At 37.1% G+C, this 27,917-nt stretch overlaps 1 protein-coding gene across 1 annotated transcript; it reads left to right on the forward strand.

The window, feature by feature from the left end:
- Window positions 1-1,532: 1,532 nt before the first annotated feature.
- On the forward strand, window positions 1,533-26,537 carry sema3a (semaphorin 3A). The gene is made up of 17 exons (XM_011476200.2): window positions 1,533-1,650; window positions 9,196-9,356; window positions 9,709-9,771; window positions 12,933-13,052; window positions 14,600-14,690; window positions 15,383-15,502; window positions 16,283-16,425; window positions 18,255-18,369; window positions 18,487-18,556; window positions 19,338-19,482; window positions 19,590-19,809; window positions 19,886-19,977; window positions 20,044-20,085; window positions 20,591-20,748; window positions 22,883-22,950; window positions 23,722-23,867; window positions 24,207-26,537. Exons 1-17 carry the CDS (start codon window positions 1,533-1,535, stop codon window positions 24,723-24,725), a joined length of 2,391 nt encoding a protein of 796 aa, XP_011474502.1. The 3' UTR covers window positions 24,726-26,537.
- The last annotated feature ends 1,380 nt before the right edge of the window (window positions 26,538-27,917 follow it).

Raw genomic sequence — 27,917 nt, forward strand, 5'->3', positions numbered from 1 at the left:
ACAGTGCAATATTAAAGTTTTTTTGCTAGTTGTAGTCAAATGTTTTGTATATTTGACTTGTTATTAATCTAATTGTAGTTTATTTCGATTACAGTGATAAAAAAGTGTGTAATATTTGGAATTGACTAATCTTAGAACAAAATAGGAATATCATAGTACAAGTTGGTCCGTAAATCCTCACAAAATCTAAAACTGGCATTTATTCTTCTTGAAATAATGACAATAAAAGCCTGTCAAACTTGTTACCAGTTATTACCCTTCGAAATACCACCCTTAAAATAAGCAAAGAACAGTGCAGTTTGAGTTATTTAAGGTATTAAACATAGTTTTTTTTTTTACTGTGAAGAGTATTGGTCAAAATGATCTTGACTCATTTTAACGATAATGTCTTACATTCTAGCTCTTAATGAGACAGGAAATAACTTAAAATCTGTTAAACTATCTTTAATGTTTAAGACAGTATTTTAAATCTTTGGAGGTTTCAACTAGTTTGAAACCTTAAAAAAATGACAAGCTGTTCAACTTCTTGTTTTTTTTAAGTTTTGTTTATCATCCTATTATTTTTGTTTTGTTTGTTTTCTAAAAATGTGATGATCACAATGAGCTGTGTTTCTATGTGCTCTCTACATAAAGTTTTAATCTTAATCTTAATAAAAATAGATTTCTTTTTTGAAGATGTTCAATGTAGTTTGTTGTTTTTTTTCGTTTTCTTCACACTCTTTCTAACCTTCTGTATTGCCCTAACCTTTTCTTCCCAAAACGACTGACAGTTTTCCTTTCTCTCTTTCACTCTTTCTCCCGCCTACACCAGGGCACCGCTAACGCTACATTTCCCAGTGCCTCTCTGCCTCTCTCCCTCCTGTCGTCTCTGGCAGCCTGACTGTGCTGTCTGCCTCAGCTGTTCTCAGTTCCACTGAGCGTCTTGGGCTGTGGGGACGGAACAGAGCCGCACTGAGTGGGGCTGAACTAGTTCAGAGGAGCGTTAAGCAGAGAGGGTCAGGCAGACTAAGTCATCCAGTGAGGATTTTGCTAACCAAGCAGACAGAAGGAACAGCTGAACCAATCTGGACCTGTTTACTTTGGTTAGTTAAAGGTGACACTGAGTGCTCATGTGGATGGCTCCTTTGGAGCTACAAGCTGGTTTGGTGTCAGAACAGATAACCATGGAAGACAGACCTAGATTTTCTTTGAAAGGCTTTTGTTGGTAAATTTTTAACTTGGTTGAGTAATTAATTGGAGTTGGAAGCTTGTGCGCAGAGACATTGATATATGAACCTCAGCTCAGCGAGTTCTGTTTTTTGCCTTGAGTTGGACTTTAATTTGGGCTTTTGACTTCTGGAGCCGGAAAGACTCTTGCAAGGACAGGACCTACTGTGACCCAAACTGGACAAACCCTGAGGCATTTTTCCATAATTATTGTGCAACAGGACAATTTCTCATAGATCCATTTTTTTCTCCTGCCAAACTCGATTTCTCTGCAGAGGAGTTGTTTATTTTAAAGGACCTGTCTGGACTCTTTTTACCCCAGGACCATGGGCTTTCTGTGGGGCAGCATTGTGCTTCTCTGTGCAGTGGCTCTGCTCAGGGTGGAGGGCAGCGAAGCCCAACAAACCAAGAACAATGTCCCCAGGCTAAAACTCTCCTACAAAGGTAAGTGTGTGAGTTGTGTTGTTCTTCCCTGAAGTGAGGCAGTTGTTCACCGATGAGTAAAAGTTACACCAAATTTTCACGCTCCATCTTGTGGCTCATCTAGGCTAACAAGCCCTCATTGTTCTGAATTATGTCTAGATGTGCACATCACATTGAAACCATGTTTTTGCATCAGTCAGAGTGAGATGCAAAATTTTTCTGAATGTGAGTTTTTAAATATTTAATACATGTATTATTGTTAGCATTTCGTATTCATGATTTGACAATAACACAGTCGTCAGATGTTTTGTTAATAATTTCAGGCATTCTAAAACTTTTGGGGTTTGATCAAGAGAGGGTTGTATAAACATGATAGTCACTTTAATAAATGTGTTTTGAGGGAACAATTCATTATTTGTCTCTTTCTAACTTTTATTCCTTTGAAGCAATTCAGTGCCAACTAAACAATCTTGTAGCCAAAGTGACATATTTCCTTGAACACACCCCTCCATCCTAGTTTTGATCAATTGCAGCTGTCTTTTTTGCGAAGAAAAGCAGTGCCAGATAGGGACTCTAACTCCTCTGAGCATCATTTATCCTCATTTTTTTTATTTTTCTGAATGTCATTTTTGCTGTTCTATTCTCTTCTGCATGGTAATTATGCTAAGGATGAATGGCGCAGGTCTGTTTTCAGCAGATGGCCGCACAAAAGTAAAGTGTTTTCTGCGTAGCACTGGGAGATCCATAATTATACACACAAGTACGCACAAATGCGCTCGCATGCGCACAAAAGTACATGATCATCTGTGGATGGCAAATGATACCTGTGAGGGAATCAATCATTTGAAAGCATACCCTGTCAGTTTGGTGAAACACACCTTTACACTGACATCTTCATTGAAAGTCTTCATGCAAATGACTTGCCTGCTTGGTTTTGCTGGCGTTTAATAATTGATTTAAGTAAATCTCAACCTTTCCTGTTGGGGACAATGACTGGCACCAACCCTGAATGAATAATTTAATCAAGCAGTTATGATTTTAATGTATAGAAGGAGTTAAAGTGATAAAAACGAATGATTGAACAGCCCTTTAGAATACTGACATTTACTCTTAATGTCATCACGCTGCACGATACTTAACTTTTATTATATAATTAATGTATCACCCAAAACCAATGCAGTCATAGAAGAATAATGGTGATTTCAATTTTCTAGGTAAATTAAAGAAATGGGACTTTCCTATGGAATCTAATAGACTGTAAAAGCCCTCGGGAAGCAGTGTCTGATGATCTCCACATGAAAAGTTATGAGAAAGAACTCTGACCTCTACAGGTCACTGTGAATACTGAGAAACCCCTTTTGCATTCTCCTAAAGTCTGACATGTTTTCAACTTTACCACAGTTCTCACTGATATATGCACAGCATGGGTTAGCATTTATCTTCAAATCCTGAACTTATGATCCAGCCTAAAGAGCCCCCCAGTGAACACAGAAAGACATGCACACCAACATCCCTGCTCAGCCCCCCCCCCCCACCACCCTCACACACACAGCCTCCCTGTTGAAATAGAGTTTCTAGCAGACCTTTGAAAGTGAGGGTCGAGGGGCAGGAGGCCAGTGGAGAAGGAGGAAAGAAAACAATGGTATCCTACTGCTACCTAAACATCAAGTAAAGCCCAACTGTATCAACAGCTAAGAAACTAACTGATAATGAGGTGGCAATGGAGTTATGGTACACAGAAGCATAATGAAGTGCAGTAAATGTCTCGCAGTATGTTTTTTTGGGGAATAAACAAATGCCAGAAGGCCTTGAGCCCTCAGAGTAAAATGATTTGTAAGCTACTGAGTAGGAATTTGTATTATTTTAAAGTTTATGGGTCACAAGAGCACATGTTCTCAACTGTTCACAGATGAATAGACAATGTACTTGAGTTAATAAATGTGTTCTGCCAAAAGTCTTCTTTTACTCAATTCGATCCACCTTTTCTGTGCCTAGCCCTTGAAGCCTTACACAAAGAAAGCTATGCATTAACCATATGGTAACAAAAATGATGGCAGAACAGCACATATTCATATAAACTAGTGTTGAAAAATCCTTGATCTCAGTAAATACATTTAGCATTTTTACGATTCAATCCAATGTTTTCCTGTTCTGTATGTGAGAGCATTATTGACTCTGAACTGTTTAGACAAATAATTAGCCTTTGACAGTTTTATGTCGACAATCATTATAATCAGTCTTTGTTTTGTGCTAAGCAACAGTACAAATTAGCTATTAAAATATACAATTTGCAACATTGACAAACAGCGAAACGTTGTGAAAAACCTTGCTATGTCAAAGACAATGTGGTTAGTATGTATTTTAATATGATAGATGTTTTTCTTCTTTTTTAAAAAGAGAATTGACTGTTGATTGTGGTGCATTTTTTTTCAAAATAAGACAATATTAGGTAATGTATGCTAAATTCCTTTCAAGAATCCAAACATGTGCCTGGTCATCAGAATAAAAGACGTGACACTGTGGAAACACGAGTAAGCAGTTCAATATCTATGTCTTGTGCCTAAAGAAACGGAGAAACGTCTGAGCCGCAAACCAGTGTTAAGCTAATTTGCCATGTGTCAAAAAGGTGTTTGTCTGCATTTCTGCTTGACATTGGACAAATCACTCGACCGAGGCTTTGTGACATTTTCACTAATGCACGAGTAAATCAGAGCCTCTATAAACGTAAAATGATTCGTGGATATGTTGTGTTGGTCAGCATGCACAGACTTTAAAATTGTGTGAGTGATGGACGGCACAGCGGTTGTTGAAGCAAGGCCAAACACCAACGTTCCCACTAAAAACCCTGGCATGTGTGGTTATTATGAGGAAGCATTGCTGCTTTTTTTTCTTAGGGAGCATTCAGATAACATTCCCTGTGGCCCACAGTTGAGCAAGAGGAAGAAAGACGGAGAATGTAGGGTAAAAGAGTTTATTTTTATCAGTCTCACATGGGACTGTTGATACTTTGCATCTTTCCCATCTGCGCCCCTACCGCTCTGTCTTTTTGTTTCCTGCTTTCCATTATTGGCTCCACTTCTTTTCCCAGATCTAAAATAAAGGATTAAAAAATACCTAATATTCAAATATTTATATTTATTTATTTAAGAAGATATGAATGAATCTAAAATATCTGAAGGAAGAAATCGGGGCTGCTTAAGATATTAGACATTGCAGTGATTTAGACAGGGTTACCAAGACAATTACAGCCTAAAACTACAATATTTGTCAAGAATGGCAGGGCCACGGCTAACACCTGTTACGAGCTAAAGTTTTAATCTTCCTGTACATCTGATAGACAAAAACTAGAGGATATTGAACATAAATGTGAACATTTCTTCACTAGATAACATACAAATAATTAGTTTGGATGTGAAATAAAAGAGTGTTTGAGTCTGTACAAATACTGCAGGAAAACACTAGTTCAGACTTGTCCTGGCTACTGCCTTTGCTGTGACTTTAAAGGCTTTGCTCTCTTTCCATAAACACAACACAGCCTATTCCATAAACACGAATACACAAAATACCCGGAGAGCACCCGTCTCTAGATGATTAGCTTTTAATAAGTTTGCCCAAGTCTCTGTTGAATAATCTGTTGCCATAGACATCACTTCCACCTTTCACAAATCCAATGGGTGTAAGCGTGAAATACAGATGCTGTTTATCTGTTCTGTCAGAAAGGGATGTTTACGATCAGATGATTCGCAGACGTCCCATGTGGGCAGTTTTCCCACAGGTGCTTAACACCTTTGATTGTCTAGAAAAACACAATCTTCCACTGGTCACTTCATTTTTTTTTTAGATAAACAAGTTTTAACACAGGTGCATTTAGTTGGGAAACGGAGATCATAAAACTGCTGCTTCTTTGTAGAACAAGGCATTGTTAGATGGATGTTTGAGTTTTATTAAATATATTTGCACTTTAAAACCATGTTGATATTTGTATGTAAAAAAAATGTGTTAGTGTAACACCTGATGTAATTGGTGAAAAATATAAAATACAAATCTGTACCTTTAACCAGCTGTTTTAATGGATGTTGTCATCAATTGGAAGATTTTCAAGTTCAAAATTTCCTAGAATTTCACTCCAAAGCCATACTTACCAGCCATCTTCTTCTGCAATTTGATTTTCACTCCCCATTTGACCCTAAGGTTTTATCATCTTCTCCAGTGCAATCAAGTAAAATCTCCTCAACTGGTTCCCTTTGTCTATATTGGGCTTGGTGCCTCCTTTTTCAGCACCAGTTCATATGATGGTGGTCTAACTCATAGTCATGAAGTAAAAAATATATGTACTCTGCATTTTCTCTCTGTAACATCACATCCTTCTTGGAGTTTCATTACCTTGTTAAGAGGAAGAGGGAGATGTGTTGCAGAATCAAACTTCATTTTATAAGAGATTGTACTTGCCAAACTTGCTTGTGGGTTGTCCATCCATCAAAAGCATTCTGAGATAAAAAATTAACTAAAAATATTTATTAGAAATCTGAATTCACTCATACAAAGCAGTGTTAGTGTAAGTGCAGAAAAATGTCTTTATTTTATTTTTTTTACCATGGCTACAGTGCTAAGTACTTTACTTTTGGTTAATTTGTAACATGCCACTTATAATATCTGCAACATTTTAGAATTTAAAGGGTGAAAATTATTCAATGGTTTATGTAGTATTAGTTGAAGAAACTGCTCATAAATACTTTAGGGTCAGGAATTTGGAGATACATCTTTCTATATACACAGAGATTTGAGTTTTTTACGTGTTTTCAAATGTATCTGCAACAAAATACTGTGACATTTTTGATAACCAACTGAATCAGCAAAACGTTAACATGACAAACTTGTCTAGTTATATGGTGTTTTCAATAAAAAAACAACACATTTTCTTTTAATTCTTTAATTCCATTACAATTTTAAAAATCTTGTTGCTATAAATTTGTAGTTTTTTCTTACTAAAACTGTCATTGTTTTCCTCTGTGTTTATAAAGAGAGCACACAGAAGGTTGCTTGTAGTCCCTTAACAAGGAAATGGCCTTAGTGAGACCACCTCCAATGCTTTCACACTCAGACACAGAATTGATGATTTAGGAAATAGGATCTTTTTTATTTTATCTAACAGTATGGGTGAAAACAGTCACCACATACACAGAATGACTTGAAATCTTTGTTTATAACATCAAAATGTATTTAGATAAATAAATAAAAACCTTTATTAAAAATGCAAGAGTGTTTTCATTTTAGATTTGTTGACATTTGATTTCAAATATGTAATATACCAGACTAAATAATGTAGTATAGAAAATAATGCCTAATTGTCCTCACCTTACTTTCACATTTTGCCCTTAGTTAGCAATAAAATTCTCATGAATATTGATTTGTTTTTCTGATCCTCATCTCAGTGCATATTTAAGTGTATTATCAATGTTGTCTTTACTATTCAAATTTAGGCAATACTCAGGGTTGAGACAAATCCCATCTATAAGATTCATTTGTTTGTCACTTTAAGTTGCTCTGGGGTTGCCAGTAAAAAGAATTGCAAAGTAATTTAGCTGAAGTTCAGATGCTTCTGCTGATGTTCCTGCACAATAACTGGATGTTGACTTAAACTGTTGACTTAAATTACCAAGGTAGTTTTCAGCTGCACTGCATTATAGCCCAGGGGTGGATTATAATACATTCCATTATAAATGAACAAATACTGGCAAAACACAAAGAAGGCTTTACATAGAATTAAAGTATTTGTTTTATGGAGAATTAGTGGCCATTAAAAAAACGAACAATAAAAAGAGACTTAAACGAATTAGTACACTTTAACTTCTAAGATAAATGTTTCCGTCATTTGAAACAAACACACCCCATAGGACAGCATGACACATTTGAAGGGAAATGGCAGCACATTTGTCTGTGAATGCAATCTGAACAGGAAATGCTTTATTTAAAAAAAAAAAAGGCTACGTCAAGGCCTTGACATAAAAAGAACATAGCCCAGACGCAAGCAATAGGCTCATGTTGGAACTGTAATTACAGAACATGAAGTTCACAATCGTCTAAACAGGCAGAGCGATTTCAGGAAATATTTTGCAGCAGTTATATCTAAAAAATGATAATTCAGACTTTATTTTTATAGTTTAGGACAAGTGGAACTTTTCTCTAATATGTCTCTCTTTGTAAAAATACTAAACATGAGTGTGGTTATAAAACACTGGTCAAGCTGAAGAAAACCTTTTCCCTCATAACATTTTTACCTCTTACTCCAACTTTCAGTTTCTTATTCCCCCATGGCTCTGACACACTTTGAGGGGGGCATTGTGTCTGACTAAACATTCATAACTTTTGTTCTTTTATTTTTCTCTCAGAAACAAAAATAAAAAGAATGTTTTTATTCTAAACCATTGGTATGTAGTACAGCAAAGTGAACAATTTGAAACCCTGTCAGTTAAGGGAACTCATGAACTTGAGCTTGATTTTTAAAATCACATTTTTAAAATCCTAAAAGCAATAATTGTGTGGCAAAAGTACTGCTGGACAGTCAGTGAAAGGTCTTGGCCTGGTGCTGATCCACAGAGACATAGATGGCTAAAGTTTATTGTCAACATACAGCTTGTAACTGCTGTGACACAATAGCATACCGTTGGTTCACCGCAATTTAGGATGACCACATTTCCTCTACTAGTGAGCTCATGCTTTATCAGGAGGTTGTGGCTTCCATGAAGGTGGAAGATGCACACAGTCAGCAGACATACAGAGAACATGTCACATGTTCCAGACAGAACAAATCACGTTGGTTTCTTGTGATTGAGTAATTAAATAAGCTTTTTTGGTGGGAATTGTGTCAATCATTGATCCTTTAAACAGCTTCAATTTGCTTCCATTCTTCCGGCTGTTTCAAGATATAAAAAAAAAGGTTTTGTCCATATGTATAGTCAATATAAATGTGAAATTTGAATGTTTGCATAATGGGCACTTTGGTTCACAGAGATTTAATTTAACATATAACCAACTACAAGTATCACTAGCCAGTATGCAAAATAGAAAAATATTTGAAAGATCCACTCCAAAATCTTTCCTTTGGTGTTTTGAACATGTTTGTGTGGTAATTTCTTATGATAGAGGACATATATAAAGAAAATGAAGCTTAAAATGGAATGTTTGAGTATTTCTCTATTTAAATTGTTGTGAATCAGGAGCAGACAAAAAGCGAGGGGCTGTAAGCTAACGGGATTGCATTTAAATAGATGGATGATGGAAAAGGGAGCGGCCTTATTTTGTACCGTCCCGCTCACAACTCAAAGGCAAATTTCTATTGAACTCCTTCCGCTCAGCAGAAACTATATCCCACAAAATGACACAGGCTTTTTGATGTTTGGCTAAACGGCATAATTATAATTAAAAGACCACTGGAAACACTTTGAAAATAGATGAAAAGATGATCTGAGTGGGACTTTAACTAACTAAACATATGTGATGGGCTTTCTCCATCATTCATTGCAAGATGTTCATCAGTTTTTATTTTATTTTATTTTTTTAATGCAGAAATGTTGGAGTCTAAAAACCTTGAGACGTTTGAAGGCCTTTCTAACAGTTCAGCTTATCACACTTTGTTCTTGGATGAGGAGAAAGGCAGACTGGTGGTGGGGGCCAAAGACCACATCCTCTCTTTCAACCTCCTAAACATCAGCAAAGGTTACGCACAGGTAAAACTAAGAATTTTGATTTCCATCTGTCTTCATTCTTATTGTTTGGCCACCTTCCTGTGTCCTGACTTTTAGGACGTGCTGTCTTCAGAATTATTTTCAGTTTCAACGGAAAAGCACCTCATGCATTTTTCATGATCATGTGCTTCTCTCGGCATGTTAGCCGCTCTCTGCACACCTGGATGAATAATGTAGTAAACAGGAACAAAGCGGATGACAAATAGCAAAGTGACCCCTTCAACTTGATACACACCCATGCACACAAGCTGCTCCGTTACTGATTCAGGACAACAAATGCAGGAATGAATGAACTCTTTCCAGTATTAACGGGGAATTTTGTTTTTTCTTGCAGATTCCCTGGTCTGCTTCTCCCACAAGAAGGGATGAATGCAAGTGGGCAGGAAAAGATGTCTCAGTAAGACATGGGTCTTCATATCTCTTGATACTTTACTAAACATTGACAAGTTAATGTCTTATTGAGAAAATCAAACTTTTGAAGCTTTGTTTTTTACCAAAAAAAACATGAAACATAGGAGATCACACAGCTTACCAAAACCAACACTCACTTGCCAGACCTTTGGGCACCCTGTTATTGATAAAACAAAGTCTTTAAAAAAGTGTTTTTTGCATGAGAAGTTTGAATATGTAAGATATTGCCAAACGTGTAAAATAAGTTTTGACAATGGCCATGACAAAGTGGCCTGGGCTGCATAAACAAATAGTTCAGTATGTTATGAAGGTCTGTCTGCCTTGGGCTCTTCACTTTGTTTTTGTTCCAATAATGTGGTTTTATTGAAAACAGTTGGACCTGGCAGCAACTGCTATATTGGCAATAAACCAAGTTGTGCTGCATTAAAAATACAGTCTCTTGATAATCGAAGCAGAACATAATGCCCCACGCAAAATACCTTTTTTCATTTGGATTTTCCAACAGGAATCTAAAAAGCCTTCCACAACACCAAACAATGCAAATCTATCTAGTGCAGGATTTTTGTGATACTATACCAGTACTGTTGGATCCATTCTAATCCAGTAGTTATGGCAAATTTGGTTTATTATCAGAAATATCCGATATGGACTTGTCGGAAACATTCTCTTTCCCACCAGAGAGAATACAAAGTGTTTACCGGTATCCTCTTTTTTTTCTCTGAGCAAGCTCAGCATATTATATTAAATAAAGAATGTCTCATTAACTTTCAATGAGCAGAGGCTTAGTCTAATCTAAAAAAATAATGCGTTGTGGTTAAAATTCTTGGATTTTCAGCATTTTTACCTTGTTCAACCATTTCATAACAAGCCTGGAACTATATCTCACTGCATGCAATCAGTCACAGCAGATCGACGTGCCTCTCACATACAATGAGAGGATGTCTATTCACCAAAAGGGATGTGGTAAATCTTACTTGCAAAAAGCCCAGGGCAAGAAGCTTGGATAAAACCATAGAAATAATATCTGGGACTCAGTTTACTCACCAAAACAGACCGAGTTCCCATGGACAACAGCTATACCCTGTGGCAGATCAGCGTGTGCACGGTCTTCTTTGTTTTCAGTGAACAAATGGATGAAAAGGAGCCATAAAAAGTGGTTTGAAACATGTATAATTTGAGAATTAAAAGTAGAAATAAAGCAAAGAGAAAAGAAAGAATTCAAATTTAATGAATGCACATATGTTTTCAAGGACTAAAAATAGCTGTTGTTATTGGATTGTTTATCAAGTTAGAACCACTTTCTTGGGTATAAAGAAACATTTAAAAACTTACTTTTGCTAAAGACCCACCCTGATGAAGATCTTGTTTTTGATGTTCTTAACATGTTCTGGTACCATTTTCATGATTATATATATATATATATATATATATATATATATATATATATATGACAGAGAGAATATTGCTCAAAGTCTGTTAAAAAAAATAGAATTTCTAATGAAAAAAAAAAAATTTCTAATGAACGTCTGCAGAAATTATGTCCTAGAAAACGATACAGGTCTTTTGACTTTGACTAAAAATCGCATAATTATAATTAAAAGACCACTGGAAACATGTTGACAGATGAAAAGATGATCTGAGTGGGAACGGAGGCAGATATTGACTTACAAGACACATATTTTACATCAATAACTGGACATTTCCGAAAAACCTGACTTTGGTTTACACACACGGATCAATAACTTTCATCAAACAAATAGTTTCCTTTAAAAGCCTGGAAAAAAAACTCAACAAGGCAGTGGGAAGTAACCAGATTTCACAATAAAATAACCCAAATGAATCTGCTTCATATTTCAATTTTGATGATCTCAATACACTGAAACCTTTTAGTGTGGCCTTGTTATGACTATCTGTATAAAAACACATTGTGGAATGTCTGCCTGTTTTATAACCAAATCAGTTAACACATTTTGTGAAAACAAAATCAATTCAAAAAAATAATTTAAAAATTCAGAGAAATCATAAGCAAAAGGTATCACATATCCATTCTCCACTGTTCTTCTTTAATTGATTCTTCGTAAAAAGGTATAAAGAAAAGTTCAATCATCAAGTGAATGAGCAGCTGCTTGCTGAGGATTTAGTGAATCAGAATAACTTAGTCTTTAGCGCTACGTACTTAATGGCTAGCGCTCTTGCCTCACAGCAAGAAGGCCCCTGGTTCATGTCCTGGCTTGGGGACCTGAACCAGAACATCAGTGGGGGACCTTTCTGTGTGGAGTTTGCATGTTCTCCCCCCCCTGCGTGTGTCCTCTCCAGGGACTCCGGCTTCCTCCCACCATCCAAAAACGTGCCTCATTGGTTAATTGGTTAATCTAAAATTGTCCATAGGTGTGAATGTGAGAGTGCGTGGATGTGTGATTGTGGACACTCTACCCTGTGACAGACTGTCGACCTGTCCAGGGTGTCCCCTGCCTTCACCCACAAGTGGCTGGGATAGGCCTCGTGACCGAAAGGGAATAAACGGTAGAAGATGAATGAATGAATGAATGAATGACTTAGTCCAGCATGATTTGTCGTACAGATGTCCTTTAAATTTTCTGTCCTTCCTTTGTATCTTCTTTTATTTTAGGTGTAAGTCAGTTTTGCTCTGGGAAACTCTTTATTCTAGCCTGATAACTTTTCTTATTTTTTTATTTTAGTATTTCTTTCTATTCTAGTATTCACTGCAAGTACAAATTTCTCCCCTAAAAGCACTAGTCTACTATTAAAGAAGGGAAGAAATAAACAAATAAAATAAAATCCAACACTAACTAAATGCAAAGCAACAAAAATGAAAATAAAACCAGGTGATCCTCACTTTAACTACTATCTTTGAGTTTATTTTTGTTTTAATTTTATAAGCCAACATCCCTCATGACATAGAAGGGCGGAGGGACATTATGGCATTATTGCGTAAGATACTTTCATACAAGAACATATTTAAAAAGTGTCAAACAAATATTCTTATGACAGCATATTCTGCCCCTTTTTTTTATTTTCACAAGAAAATCCCTAAGCTGGTTCAGCTCATGTAGCATGTATCCATGGATCATTTGTAACAGATGTTGTTTATGTTTCTTTTTCTTTTTTTTTCTTTTTCTGCATTAGAGGGAGTGCGCTAATTTCATAAAGGTGTTGCAACCATTTAACCAAACCCATGTGTATGTGTGTGGGACGGGAGCCTTCCATCCTGTGTGCTCCTACCTGGAAGTGGGCAAGAAGCCTGAGGTACCAACACTTTTCTATGCTCTTCTTCATGTTTTTTTCAGAAAATATAAATACAAAGTTTAGATTGCAGGAAAGAAATCTTTCAAAGTTGTGTGTTATGACTTTTAGATTAGGGTTGCTGAATTTGTCGGTGTAATAAACATAAAAATCGTTCACCCAAAAGAGGTTGAAAGTCAGACACATGCAGGGCTTTGCTTCATCACACATGGAAATGGTGTGCATGCTTGGGTGTGACTCTATGAGATGGAAATTGTTCTCTTCTCCTTCAAATGTCAGACCAATAAATGTGACTTTCCCCATTCATTAGATCGCTATTTACAGACAATTAGGGAGAGAAAATGTCCCTGAGAAAAAATGCCTGTACTTTGTGTGAGTCATAAACTGCAGATGCAATTTCTCCAGTGTCAAGGTCGCAGAGTCACCACAGTAATTAAATTTATTATTGTCATGTTTCATTTCTTTATTCTTTTGAGCCCTGCGCTGGGGCTTCATAAAATAACAGCTCTGTTGGGCAACACATTTTTTGCTTGAGGGCATGTCACGTAGACACTACATACATTGTGTGTATACTGCAAGGATCGAATTCGTCATTTGTGAATATACGTGGAAAAAGTGCGAAAAGTTGTGGTATTTACATGAAATGTTCACAGATGTGACACGAAAGAACCACGTTGAAACCACGGAAGAAGTACGAATAAACCACGCAAAGAACACGTAAATCAACGTAGAACATGAACCGTTCGTGATCGTTACGCGGTTTATATGCAATTCATTAGAGATTTGTGTGTCAGTTACATTATTTTTAACATGATATGTGTATATGTGATATAAAAGTTATACATCGGTGGTAAATGCATACAAAAATCTGTTGGACACATGTCGACATAAGTGGAAGGGTCTATGAAAGCCAAAAATTAGCATATGCATCTTGCAAAAACCATGCACAATTGCTTAAGATTAACGTTATGAGTATAAGCTACGTAAAATTTGCATAAACTGCACAATTTCCTCAAATGAGCAAAAATTTTAAACATCTCAAAACCGAATTCATGCAAAGACCCGTCGGCCGACACCTTCCACAGACATCTGCGCACATCGATGTATAAAATAGCAAAAAGCGCACAAATTAGGTTTATCATGCATGTATCATAAAATAAATTTAATACATAGAAAATGTGCAAAATATAAGTAGTGGCTGTGTGACATGCATGGCATTTGAACAGCAAAGTAGCACTTTCAACATATGTATACATATACAAAATGTGTATTTTTTGTGACTGTCATATGAAAAGAAGGAGACATGGTCAAATATTTCAAAAGATAATAGTTTTTAGGCAAGAAAAAAAAGAAAATATGTCAACTGCTTATTTTCATAACAGTCTCTAATATTATAATCATTTGGACATCATGAAGTGCTGACAGCCAAATAGACTCCCAAGAGAAAGCTCTGCTGAGACAATGCATTTCTTTGTCCTTGATATCTTTCATGCCAAGAAAATAAATACACCAACCCATCTAATAGTCTGTTTTTGTGTTTTTTTTTATAGGATGGTGTATTCAAACTTGAGCCCCATGTGGAAAATGGCAGAGGGAAGAGTCCTTATGATCCCAAGTTGCTCACTGCATCCATGCTAATTGGTAAGTTTTAGGACAGAGCCTTACTCTGTCATTGAAGCCCATGTACAGGGTGTAACCTCAATAGGGTAAAAGCAGGAGTCTTTCTTGTCATTCATTAAATGTGGACCCACTTCATCTTTACACACCTATAACCACTCATTGAAAAACTGTAAACGTTATTTTAATCTGACTGCATTTCCTTTCAGCCGTGGCAGTGACTTTTTATTACTCCAACCTCCCTTTTCACAAATAAATCAATAAAAACTGGGCATGGTGTTACGTTCCACCCCCAATTATCACCAGCCACACTCTGTTATACCACAACACAACCAAGCAGATGGCCATTTTCCAGCCCATCACCCCCCGTTTCTTCTGTCTTTTTTTCTCTCCATTCTCACCAACATTATAATGTACTCCCCTTGCCTCACACCTCCGTCCTCTCCCTGCTCATCTGTCCCACCATGCGTTCAACCTCCCCCCCAGCTCTTGCGTTAACCCCCCCCAGCTCTGGCTTCTGTTAATGTCAATTTCACACTCCTAATGTTCTTTACATCTGGCTCTCTCTGTGTTCTGTCAGGAGTGCCACTCTACCTGTACTGCTAAGCCTCCACACAATTCATTACACTTTTCCACGAGAACTGATGAGAGAAAAAAAAGAGTGTGATCTTGTTTCATGTTACTATGCAAACACCAATCATTTCTCTCCCTATCAGATGGGGAGCTGTATGCTGGCACAGCAGCTGACTTCATGGGGCGGGATTTTGCCATTTTCCGAACTCTTGGCAAGCATCATCCAATCAGAACAGAACAGCATGACTCCAGGTGGCTAAATGGTGAGTATTAGGGTTTTGGAGTTTAAAGACCAATTTATCTAACATATATCTAACAATTTATTAAACAAGAGATGCAGATAAAGATTTAGATAGAAATATAGTAACAAAACACACCGATATGCAGAGTTTAAAACTCTTGTCCTATGGTTGGAGTTGATAGCAGCTCTGCTTCAGTCAGGGAACGTAATGCATGCTCATCCACAGCATAAAATATAAACATCCAAAGAAAAAGAAAGATTCAAAAGTGCATTTTAAGTTTAAGTGCACTTTAGGGTGTTTTCAGACTGGACACATTTGGTTTGCTTAAAGTGAACCAGAGTTTGTTTCCAATAATCCGGAACAAATTTTTAGTAATTAATTAAGGTAAGTCAATTATTTGTCAATTCGTTTCTATGTCAAATATTTATCCATTTCCTTGTGTTCACAGTTTATGAGTAAGGTATATTTACACTTCGTAAAATATTTAAAATAAATTAATAACATTTTACACTGCAAAAACAGAATCTTAAAAAAGCAAAAACACCCTTGTTTAATGTCTACAAGAAAAATTATCTAATAAAGCAATTTTTTTCAAAATAATCTTGGTTTTAGTAAAGAGGTTTTATAGATTGTATATTTTCTTTTAGCATATGAAATTACTGGTAAGACCATTTTTCTTACCCCGTTGTAATTTTTTTTGTGCTAATTTAAAGAACATTTTTCAAATCTAAGAATCTGGGGTGGGGGCTGCACCAGTGTAAATAATAGTGTTAAAACAGCGCATGTATGCTTCTTTTTCAGATCCTAGATTTTTGGGAATCTATCTTATTCCAGAGAATGACAATCCAGAGGATGACAAGATTTACCTGTTCTTCAGAGAGAATGCGATGGAGGGAGAACATGCTGGAAAGGCTGTGTATGCTCGCATCGGGCAGCTCTGCAAAGTAAATAAATACACAGACAACAGCTGGCTCCATAAATAAGGAACATTAAGGCCCACACAATGAAATAGACTCACTGTGAAATTGCTTCTGTTCTAACGGCTAAGCTTTTAGATTTTTTCTTTTCATAATTGTCGCTTTTAGAAGAGGTCATTTCTCATTTTTGCCTTTTATTTATTTTTAGCCTGAAGAATTGTCAGGCTTGGTGCATATGCAACAATTGCTTTCAAAGACAGGACCTGAGAGAGATGTTAAATGTCACCAGAATCTTAAGGAAAGTTTGCATTAATTCAGCAGCACATAGCTTCCATGCCAGGTTTTGACTTTTACTGGATCTGCCACCTGCCTGGCTCCAGAGGAGGCTTATGTCAAAGATTTATGTGCAAATTCAGAGACATTGGATATCAAAATTTACATTTCTACTTTACCTTCTTCATAAAATATGGTCTACTAAAAAGACTCAGTCATCTTCAAAATAATAAAAAAAGAAACTTAAAAAAAGAGCTGTGTAGAATGAGAAATGTGGATTTAATTAGAGCCTTTACAAATCTGTGCATGCTTTAATTTACTATAATGAATCATTGCAAGAGCAAGGAATTTTTTTAAAGTCAAAGTCCCACTACTGTCACACTACGAAAACGAGCTGCAGTCTCAGATGGACTCAGGAACCATTTTGTTGGTTCATATATATTTATTTTAAGAACTCTCACTTTGTCAAGCTGTATTACTTTATGTCTGTTTTGTTTTTAGATTGTTTTTGCCATGATTTACAGAGACAAGCTAAGGCAAAACCATTAGAAAAATATACTGAACTTGAGTTTAAGGGGTCAAAAGTTTAAAGCCAAAATTAGTTTGCATTCAAACCCCACTTTTGAAAAAAGAAAAAAAAAAACGCTTAGAAATATGAAAACTATTGATTAGATATTTTTGAGCAAATGTCCCAGCAAATGTGTGCAGTTTTTATTTATTTATTTATTCCCCTTTCTTATCTAAAAAAGGTTTTCCCTGAAAGCCTCCTTTGCAGACAGACAAACAACCAAACTAAACAACAGTTATGAAAAAATACTTCTTCGTTTTAAATTAATGTAAACTCTAAACTCTACTGATGTATCAATAACCTAGTAAAAAAGCAAAACACTTTAGATAAACACTAAAAGGGCAAGCACAAGCAGTTAATGACCAGAAAGTAAAATCATGACAAGCACTCTGTCAAAAAGAGGGATGAGAATTCAACAGGCAACATCTGAAGCCAGGCTTCCAATGGGAAATCTAATGAACAACCAGAAACAGCTGTGAGGACTGGCACAAACCAGGTGTAATCAATTAACTGGAAAAGACAAAAGGCAGAACATAGAGAGTAAGAGGTAAAAAAATATTTAGTGATCTGAACAAGAAATAACCAAATGTGATTTTAAAAAAACATAACATTAAAACACTAACATCATAACATTAAAACATGTTTTATGTATTTGAAAAAATCAAAAAGAAAAGAGAATGCAGTTACAGATCCTGACCAAAACAAATTTTAAGATTTGGGTCAATGTCAAAATTATTTGTTTTTACAGATGACACCTCTGCAGGAAACAACATACAGCATTTTTTTTAGATGTTGTCACAACCAAACTGCATTTTTATCCCATCATTTTTGAATGGTCCTCATGATAACCCCAAACAGCTGGTTGACTCTTTCTTTAGAGATTATGGTATCAAATGATGAAAAGGCCTCTGGCTTTTAGGCATTTCAGACTGTAACCTGCTTTTTAACTGATCACAGTTACAAACATGGTAAAATATTTTTGTTGCTAATATTCTACATGTTGTCCACCTGACAGAATGATCTTGGAGGCCATAGAAGTCTTGTCAACAAGTGGACTACCTTCTTAAAAGCTAGACTTATTTGTTCTGTACCCGGCAGTAATGGAATAGATACACACTTTGATGAACTACGTGAGTGACTCTTTTTGTTGAATGTGTTGAATTTTTGCAATTTTTGTCTATATAAACATAATTATGTTTTCACAGATTGACTATTTTTAATTTATTTGTCATTCATTTGGCTTTCAGAGGATGTTTTTGTCCTGAGCACAAAGGATCCCAAGAGTCCACTTATCTATGGGATATTTACAACATCAAGGTAAGTTACAGTAGTAGGGACCACAAGCCAGAGACAATGGTCGGTGACCACAAATGATAGAGCTTCCAATTCTGTACACAGAAACAAATAAAATAGACCTAAAATTAAGCATGTTATTATTATATTACGTCTTGTGGGAAAACTTGTTTTTTTGTCTTTTTAGATACTTTATCTTCCCCATTTTTGCTCTAAACACCATCAATTTGTCACAGGACATTATTTAAGTACATCAGCAATATTTAATATATTTTAGAAGATTGTTCTATTTATGTTGTCATATGCTTTACGTCTGCCGAGTGCAGTTTATTTTTCTGTAATAAGGGCCTAAACCTGCAGCCTTACCGTTCTCATTAACATTGTTCATCACGATGTGACGTGTGGTACTCGGGTCTGCAACGACGAATGTTCTGCGTTTCATCAAGTTTCCTTGATGTTTAGGGGGTGGTTTTGGGGACCTAATTTAATCATCTTGTACCTTTCACGAAGCTGTGAAATTGATCCAAAGTCATAAGAAGGCTGCTGTTGGTTCACAAATGTCCGTTAAGTCCACCCTACCTTGTTACAAATTTAAATCAAAGTATAAGCTATCCCAGTCACTTTAAATTTTTCAATGCAGAAACAAAGTTATTGAATGTTGAACATGTGCAAACGGCATGCGGAGTGACACCCTTTGCAGTACCTGACAGTAGCCTTTAGAAAACAATTCCCATGACCATAAATTGCAAGATTTGTTAGTGTTTTTTAGATCCTGCCTCATTTTTGCATTACTTTTTCTTATCAGCAACATCTTTAAAGGTTCAGCAGTGTGCATGTACAGCATGACAGACATCAGAAGAGCGTTTCTGGGTCCATACGCTCACAGAGATGGACCAAATTATCAATGGGTACCCTTCCAGGGTCGTGTTCCCTACCCGCGGCCTGGTACTGTGAGTACAGAATGTTCTTTCTTTGAGCACACGCTAGCTATGTAACCTGCATTGTGCATTTTTCTTCTCTTAACAAATGTATTTATCAAAGATTGCCTTGCTTTTAGTGTCCCAGCAAGACATTTGGTGGATTTGACACAACCAAAGAGCTTCCTGATGAAGTAGTCACTTTTGCCAGAAGTCACCCAGCCATGTTCAATCCAGTCTACCCAATTAACCATCGACCCATCATTGTCAGAACAGATGTGGACTACCAGTTCACCCAGATAGTGGTTGATAAAGTGGAAGCAGAAGATGGCCAGTATGATGTCATGTTCATAGGCACAGGTATCTATGAAAAGAACAAACATTAATACAGAGTCATGTATTTGCTTGTATACTATAACACGTGTGTGTCTCCTAGACATGGGAACAGTTCTAAAGGTGGTATGCATCCCTCGGACCTCCTGGCATGATTTAGAGGAAGTCCTTCTGGAGGAGATGGTTGTTTTCAGAGTAAGTGACCCCCCCCCCTTTATCCTTTTTAGCAAGAATTTGTAAACTGTATTTATTTCCTTTTAGGAGCCAGTTCCCGTTAGGGCCATGGAACTTTCAACAAAACAGGTATGGACTTTTCCATTCTTGCTTGCTTTGCATGGATTTTCATCATCTAAGCCACTGAAGTTGAACTTAATCTTGTGGGATTTATGACCACAGAGAATCTCTGTAAATGGACCTACTGTTTATACACAAAATGTACATGTCTGAAAACCTTTTGGCTCTACTGTGGTGATACACCTTACTTAACGGCAGAGAGACAGAACAAAGACACTATTGAAACATTTTGAGATAAACAACTGTGTCCTCAAACAAAGACCTCAATTGCTGGTTTTTTAGTGACTGTTAACGTGTCATCTTAAATGACAAGGAGTTGAAAGATGAGCTAGATAATTTGCAGGTAGGCCTAGCTTAGTGCTTTTTCTGTTACGGACCGTTTGTTAAGATAGGAGCAGGAGATGTGTTACAGAAAAAAAAAAAAAAAAACTAGTATGGACCCAAAGTTGAAACTGTCGTTGAGGGAAGAGGACTTAGATAAAATAACCGAATGCTCTTTATTTTCCCTTAACAGCAACAGCTTTACCTCGGGTCAGACATCGGTGTGTCTCAGATGCCTCTACATCGGTGTGAAATTTATGGAAAGGCCTGTGCAGAATGCTGCCTAGCAAGGGACCCTTACTGTGCATGGGACGGCACAGAATGCTCTAGATATTTTCCCATGGCTAAAAGGTATTTACTGACATTCTGTAAGTTACAAACAAGTCAAGTTATAACCCACATGACCAGCAAATACACATAAACAAATAGAAGACTTGCATTATGAAAATATTCAAATGTTCTCATTCAAAGGGGGGATGCATTTTGTAAAGGCCCGTACACACCGGGACGAATATTCGCCAGGCGTTATTCGCCAGCATTTTTCGCCACGTTTTTTGTGTTCACACCCAGGCGATTTTTGCTGACGATGAGCCGAGCGAACATGCAATTTCCTTCCCTGACATTAGATGGCGCTTAATGTAAACAGAAATACTCCTGTACACAAGGTGGCGCTGCGCAACTTTACGCTTCTTAAAGTCGCTTTTCACTCAGAAGAAGAGAGCAAGTATTTACGCACTTGTCAGAATAATACAAAGAAAACATGAATACTTCAAGCACCAGTTGCTCCAACTGGTGCTTGGTTCGGGGATATTTTAGAATGTCCGTCATTATTTCTTCGCGGCAGTGTAGACGCTACTTGGCGTCTAACTTCTTCGCTGGTATGTGTGCTCAGCAAGGCAGTTTTGTGTTTGAGCGCCCCCAAGTTGTGTTTTACTGTAACTTCAGAAGCTCCAGACACGTGTGCAAAAGCACCATTCTCATTGGTCGAATAGATTTCGACGCGACGCGTCGAAAAAAAAAAACGAACCCGAGGCGGTTTTTTTTTTTGACGCTTTGGCGCGTGGCGTTTTTCCGCGTCGGTGTGCACACTCTCATTGGTGCCCTTTGTTTAGTCACGAGGCGTTAAACGTCGGCGAAAATCGCCGGCGAAATTCTACCCGGTGTGAACGGGCCTTAAGGTATCTCATTCTTGGTCTATGCAGGGCCTTGACACACTGCAGATATAAAAGCCCCCACAATGCACCACTGCACTAAAGGGGCAAGGATCTTTGATAAAATACTATAAGATAAATACCTCAAAAAACAATAAAACCAGTGATGGTCTCCTTTCAGCAATCAATGAAATATATGCAGCTATAAAATAATTATTTCTTTTATTTTTTGTCGAACCAGAACCTTTGGTTACATACATGGTGAAAACTCTAAACCTTTTTCTTTAGATGCCAAGAAATGCCATCATCTGAATTTTGTTTTTCTTTAATTCTGAGAAGTGTCTAGTTGGAGTGAGTTTTGACATCTCTTCAGAAAAATATAAATGTTCAAGTCAAAAACACAGTTTTGAACTTGATCCACCAATGTGAGTTTAAAATTGTTCAATTTCCCCCCTAATTCCATTAACATGCTGTACTGTACATGTTGTCGATATTGCACAGATGGAGGCACTTAATCTCTCCCACTATGTTTTTACGGACACCAAAGCCAGTGGATTCCCATTACTTCTGCTGGACCTGGATCACAAAGTGCTGACAGTTTAATGGGACATCCATGAAGCAGATGTCCATTTAACTAAAAAAAAAAAAAAACATAACACAGTCGCACTTCAGATTAAATGTCCTTAAATTCCCTTTTAGGGGTGCAGTTATGTTATCAAAACGTCATAGAAAAACCCTAAATTGTTTATTTACCTAAAATGACAACCCATTCTAATGATATTGAAAAAAAATAGGTTAATAAATGTTGGAAGTGTAAGAAGATTTCAATTTAGTTTGACTTGAGCGCAGCCTTCCACTTCACTGGGCATAACTCTTAAATCCCAGCTGCAAGGGCTCCAGTTCTCATCTTTCACTGCATTCCAATGGTCTACAATCAGAAATAAGCCAATCAAAGCAAACTGTAAGGCCCAAAACATTTGGTGCGACAACGTGAGGCTCTTTGCTTTGCTGTCTCCATAGGTGCTTCCCCTGTTGTTTATAAAAAAACAACCTTCAGGGAAGTTTCTCACCTAACAAGTCTTTAGCATCTGCAGCCCATTGAAGACAGGCTGGAGTGATGGATTAATTTTGAATTCCTCTCTCATACACACCCTATAATTAAAGCCTTTCCACAAGGCTGCAGGCTGCCTGCCTCTTATCTGTTTTCACTGGCCTGCAATTCAGCTAATTCAAAATCAGTTGTAAGTCTCCAAACTGGATATGTTCTTAGTTTAAGACACACATGCAATGTTTTGCTAACTTATGAAGATGGTAATAATATTGTGTTTCTGCAGGAGAACAAGAAGGCAAGATATCAGGAACGGAGATCCACTGACTCAGTGCTCAGACCTTCAACACCAGGGTAGGAACACAGCGATTTAAAAACGAACAACAAAGTTCTGAAAACGAGCCTGTAAAATGTTGATTGGACTGTGTTCCACAGCTGAGCAGATAAACTCGTCTATCCGGCACCAGCTGGGTTTTAGTTGGTTTAAAAAATGTTATAGTCTGTTATCCTTCACCTGGCACACTCGTTAAATGTTTAATCCCCAGTTTTGCAGTCATGCAAAAAACTGCTGAAATCAGTACTTTTTTGAGTACCTCTGCTATGATTTGCAGTCCATCCTCAGCTTTCAGCACAAAGTCACCTTTAGTAGTAACTATTTAAAGAACAGACCATTTTTGGTATTTCTAAAGTTTGAACTTTGTTGAGTTTTTATTTTATTATTGTAAAGTTTTGATCTGGTCTGTGAGTCATAAATGTTGCCACCACTTTCAATTAATCTCAAAAAGAATAATTTTAAGAAATTCTGACTCTTCACACCTGTAACCTCAACTCAGTGGGAATGGATAAATTTGAGCCAAATACTTAACTTCATGTTCACCGCAAAGAGTGAATTTGACTAATTTTTTTGTGAGTTTTTCAAGATATAAGCACCTATAAATAATTAAATATAGAAGTACATAGATTTTTTTGAAAGGGGGCACCTGTGACGTCTATGCTTAGTACACCACAGTCATAAATAATCAAGACAAAAAAGAAAAGTAAAACTTGAACTCCAAGCAATTATCACATTAAAATCTACTTAAAAACAGTTAAAATTTTGCGACTAAACTAGATTTTATTTTCCAGATGAACTGAATGGATTGGCACATCTCCAGGATAAGACAGTGTATGGTGTGGAAAACAGCAGCACTTTCCTTGAATGCATTCCAAAATCCCAGAGAGCGGCCACTTATTGGCAGTATCAGCATTCCACTAATGATCGCAAACAAGAGGTGGGTCACATCTCAACTTCTGGAATCAGCTCATGGTTACATTTTAATTATTATTTTTTACCTTTTTGCTTGCAGAGAAGATACATTTACACGTTTGATCTTTTATCTTAAGAGACTTTTTATTAGATTACAAAGCATCACAGTTTATCAATATTTAATGACGTAGTAGCTTAATTGACTTGAAGGAATTTCACGTGATTGAAAAAAGCTGAGAGAAATGAAAAAATGGTCATATCTTTGGGCATTGCAATGCTAATAACACATTAATGTAGTGATTTTGATTTCTTTTTTTATTTCTTTGTCCTTGACTCTTTTTCTGGTGACTGAAATTTTGTGCAGATCAAGTCAGCGGAACGTTTTATCCACACCAGCCAGGGCCTTCTAATCCGAACTCTGGAAAAGAAGGATTCTGGCATCTACCTGTGCCAAGCAGTGGAACATGGTTTCATGCAGACGGTTTTAAAGGTTAACCTAGAAGTAATTGACTCAGAGCACTTGGAGGAGCTTCTACATCGCGATGAAGATGCTACAAGCCATGTCCATGCCCGGGATTTTAGTTTACCGAGGGAAACTCCCAATCAGAAGCTTTGGTACAGAGACTTCCTCTCTTTGGTCAACCACCCAAACCTGAACAGCGTTGATGATTTCTGTGAGCAAGTTTGGAAAAGGGAGCGGAAGCATCAGAGACAAAAATCCCACGCGGTGCAGCAAATGCATCACCAACAGAAGGCTGTGGTGAACCCACACAGTCACATGCATGCTCAAGGGTTGGCATCTAAGTGGAAACTCCTGCAAGAAAAACAAAAGGGACGTAACCGCCGGACCCATGAGCTGGAAAGGGCTCCCCGCAGCGTCTGACTCATAAACCTTAAATTTTCGAACTAAGTCTCGAGACCACACCCAGATCCTTTTCTCTACTCTTGATAGAATCATTGTGTTGCTGTCCTTCCTTCTGCAAAACACACATTTTTGCTTCAAAGGCTGAACAGAAAGGTTGATAATTGAATGTTTACCTGATCTGCCAGCTGCTGTGTTAATGCATGGTCCGACATAAACAAATGCGGTCCATGCAGAAAACCTGCATCACATTAGTGTTAAAGCACATAATCTCAGCTGGCTGAGCTCTGCAAGAGGGAGGGTGTGCCAGTCAGAAAACTTGATGGAAATACCAATCCTTTAGACACAATGCGGCTTTGTGTCTCGTCATGATTAGCAGATGTCTGTTTTCTCTCTTTGAAGACACTCACAACTATAAAGCCACAGGTTTGCTCATACAAAATGAAGATGTGTCATAAAAGACAGTTGTGTAATGGGTTGCATGGATTTACATCATTTTTGGTTTTAGTTATTAGTGAACCACTCAACATGAGGACAAAAACTGAACGGGTTCTACCAGAAACAAGGGGTACATCTGTTAAAGTTAAAGTGTGTAAATACTTCATTTTATGTATGATGGTCATAAGAAAGGGAATGTCTTGTGCAGTCAGTTTATGTTGTTTTGGGGGATAGAATTTTATTTAAGAAAGGGTTTTCAAAGCAGTTGTGAAGGGGGATTTTATACTTCTGACTGTGTGTTTGTGTGTGTGTGTGTTTGTCTATGGCCTAGATAAGCTTCCCAAACAGAGAGGTTTTATTATTTTTTCATTAGAATCTTTCTGGTCTGAGCATTTAGAAAGCTGCATCATTTGGATGTACAAGACACCGTACCGAGTTCTTCCATGTTTATTTAATTGCTCCTTGAAACTGCTTTGTTTTCCCAAACTGTGTATTTATTGATAACCCAATCTCTCCATTGTTAAAATGTATAAATGCTTATGCGTTAGCTGTTTTTACTCATATAATTTTTCTTTAAAGGACCAATTTAACACAAATAATCAAAAACAGGAAGGTAAATGTTATTAATTTATTTTGCCAAGTGTCACATTTAGTACATATCAGAAGCACTGAGCAATAAGCCAGTATCCATCCACTATACTGTATTTCCTACATATCTGTATTGTACACAAACAGTGCAGTGTAGCACTCTCCTTTCACTGTATGTAAAATAAACAATGCATAATTTAATAGAGCACAGGCAAACACAAACCTGGAATGTAGCTGTGAACATCTTGTAAATATAACTACAGTCTGTGGTCACTGTATGACAAATTGACACTATGTACTAGTGCATGTGAATACTAGTGTCTTCTTGTTCTGCCATGGCAGATGATCTGATGTTGCAACCGCTGAGTCGTTGTTCGCTTCTGCAGTACCCACGAGCAGAAATGTCCATGATATCCATTTGACTTCTTTGAACAAATAGTCAACTTGCTGAGGACAAAAACTCAGTAGAATGGCATTGCAGAAGAAAATGTCAAGGTACCACTAAAGTACTATGAACTTAGGTGAAGCGTGTCTGAAAAACGTGAAGTGAGTTTACGATCTTCGCCTGCTTTCCGAACCCATGACTGGATTAGAGCAAAAGCAGCTGGAGCCCATCCTCAGATATTTGTGTCAAATGAAGAAAGAGCTAAACCCTGGACTCGCATGTGCACAAGATAAGACTATCATTATTAGGAGGAAATTGACCCAACATGTCAAGTGAGAGAAAGGAAACCAAGTGCTGCTGTTGCTACTTTTTTAGCATGATGATGTATTTTACTGATCAAATAAATGTTTCTTCATGAAAAACTGGTCTCTTTAAATCTGTTTCTCTAGGATTCTTGCCTGCAGCCTTTCCCAGACAAACCAATAATAAAAAAATCCTAATTTGATAATTGTTTTTTTTGGAGTTTTGAATATGTAGCCGTGTTCTCTGATGTGCCTCGGGCAATAGAAGTATTGTGAGATGATATTAGGGCCTTGATGGTTGATGTGGTTTGAATAAAACATGAGCTGCATGCAATATCCCAACATAGCTGGTGAGTGTGCATGCTAACTGGGCTTCATAACAAACTCAGGAGACAAAACCAATGAGAGATCCTCTATTTTGTCAAGAACATACATTTTTTAGCTGGATTAACCCCTTGTGCTATCTTAGATGACCCCACCCTTATTTGACATGTTCTCCTTACCATAACAAAGGTGGATAAAGGTGGAAAGATTTCATGTAGTCCATGGACACCAGTGAAGATCACAAAGTATAAAAAAAAAGGTTCAGAGCACTGTCTAGTGGGTCTAGATGACCCAACTCCCAATGTTAAAGTGCCTAGGATAGCACAAGGGTTAAAAAAAGTTTTCAAAGTTTTAGAAAAATTCTGTGCAGCACTGCCAACTGGTGGACATAATAATAAAAAATAAAACATCCACTTTGGCTACTTTTTTAATCATTTTTCAGTTTCCTGTTAAATAGCGTATAAGGTTTTTTTTTAACAGCAAACACATATTTTTAGTCAAAGGTGCTGGGTTCTCACAATGGTGCCTTTGTTGACATCAGTGGCCTAAAGTCAAAGGTCAGACAGTGTAGGGCTCACCAGGGCTTTGGCTGTGACCTCTGCAGGCTTTTCATATGCTGCTGTGGGAGCTCATGAGTTTCAAGCTAAATAGTCCCGCAAGGACTCTTCAAAGGCAACATTTCAGAGAGGTTCTGGTGCCGACAGTGTCAGCTGGGAAAGCGCGCTTTCATCTAGAAAGAGATGCATGCCCTCATTCAGCTCATAAACAGAAATGTGGGTGTATATAAGTAGCCTGTGGATGGATACATGGCCACAGCAGGAATAACATCAGTTTCATTTGTTTTTATTTGAAATGAAGCAATACATAGTTATGAGAATATAGTGCAGCACATCAGCAAGTATGAGGTTATTACTGTGTGATTTAAGCAGTTCATGAGAGTTCTTACATAAGAATAAATCAACAAAAAGAGCAAACCTTAATATGAAGTTATGAATTGACAAGTAAGGACATGCAAACAATTACATTTTGCACTGATTTTAATTAAAAGCCAAAAAGGAATTATGGTTTTGTTTGTTTTGGTAAAAACTTTTATTTATTTTTTTTTTACAGATGACAAATGATTTGATAAAGGAATGAAAAAGAGTTTTTCTCAATAATGGATTACAGCACTGTCCC

The sequence above is a fragment of the Oryzias latipes genome, chromosome 6 (assembly GCF_002234675.1).
Source record: "Oryzias latipes chromosome 6, ASM223467v1".
In the NCBI taxonomy this organism is placed as follows: Eukaryota; Metazoa; Chordata; class Actinopteri; order Beloniformes; family Adrianichthyidae; genus Oryzias; species Oryzias latipes.

Excerpts from the sequence above, each read along its gene's own strand:
- sema3a (XM_011476200.2), top strand. The coding sequence starts at position 1,533 with ATGGGCTTTCTGTGGGGCAGCATTGTGCTTCTCTGTGCAGTGGCTCTG. Across the intron at positions 14,691-15,382 it reads CACTGCATCCATGCTAATTG|ATGGGGAGCTGTATGCTGGC; the intron begins GTAAGTTTTAGG and ends TCTCCCTATCAG. Across the intron at positions 15,503-16,282 it reads TGACTCCAGGTGGCTAAATG|ATCCTAGATTTTTGGGAATC; the intron begins GTGAGTATTAGG and ends CTTCTTTTTCAG.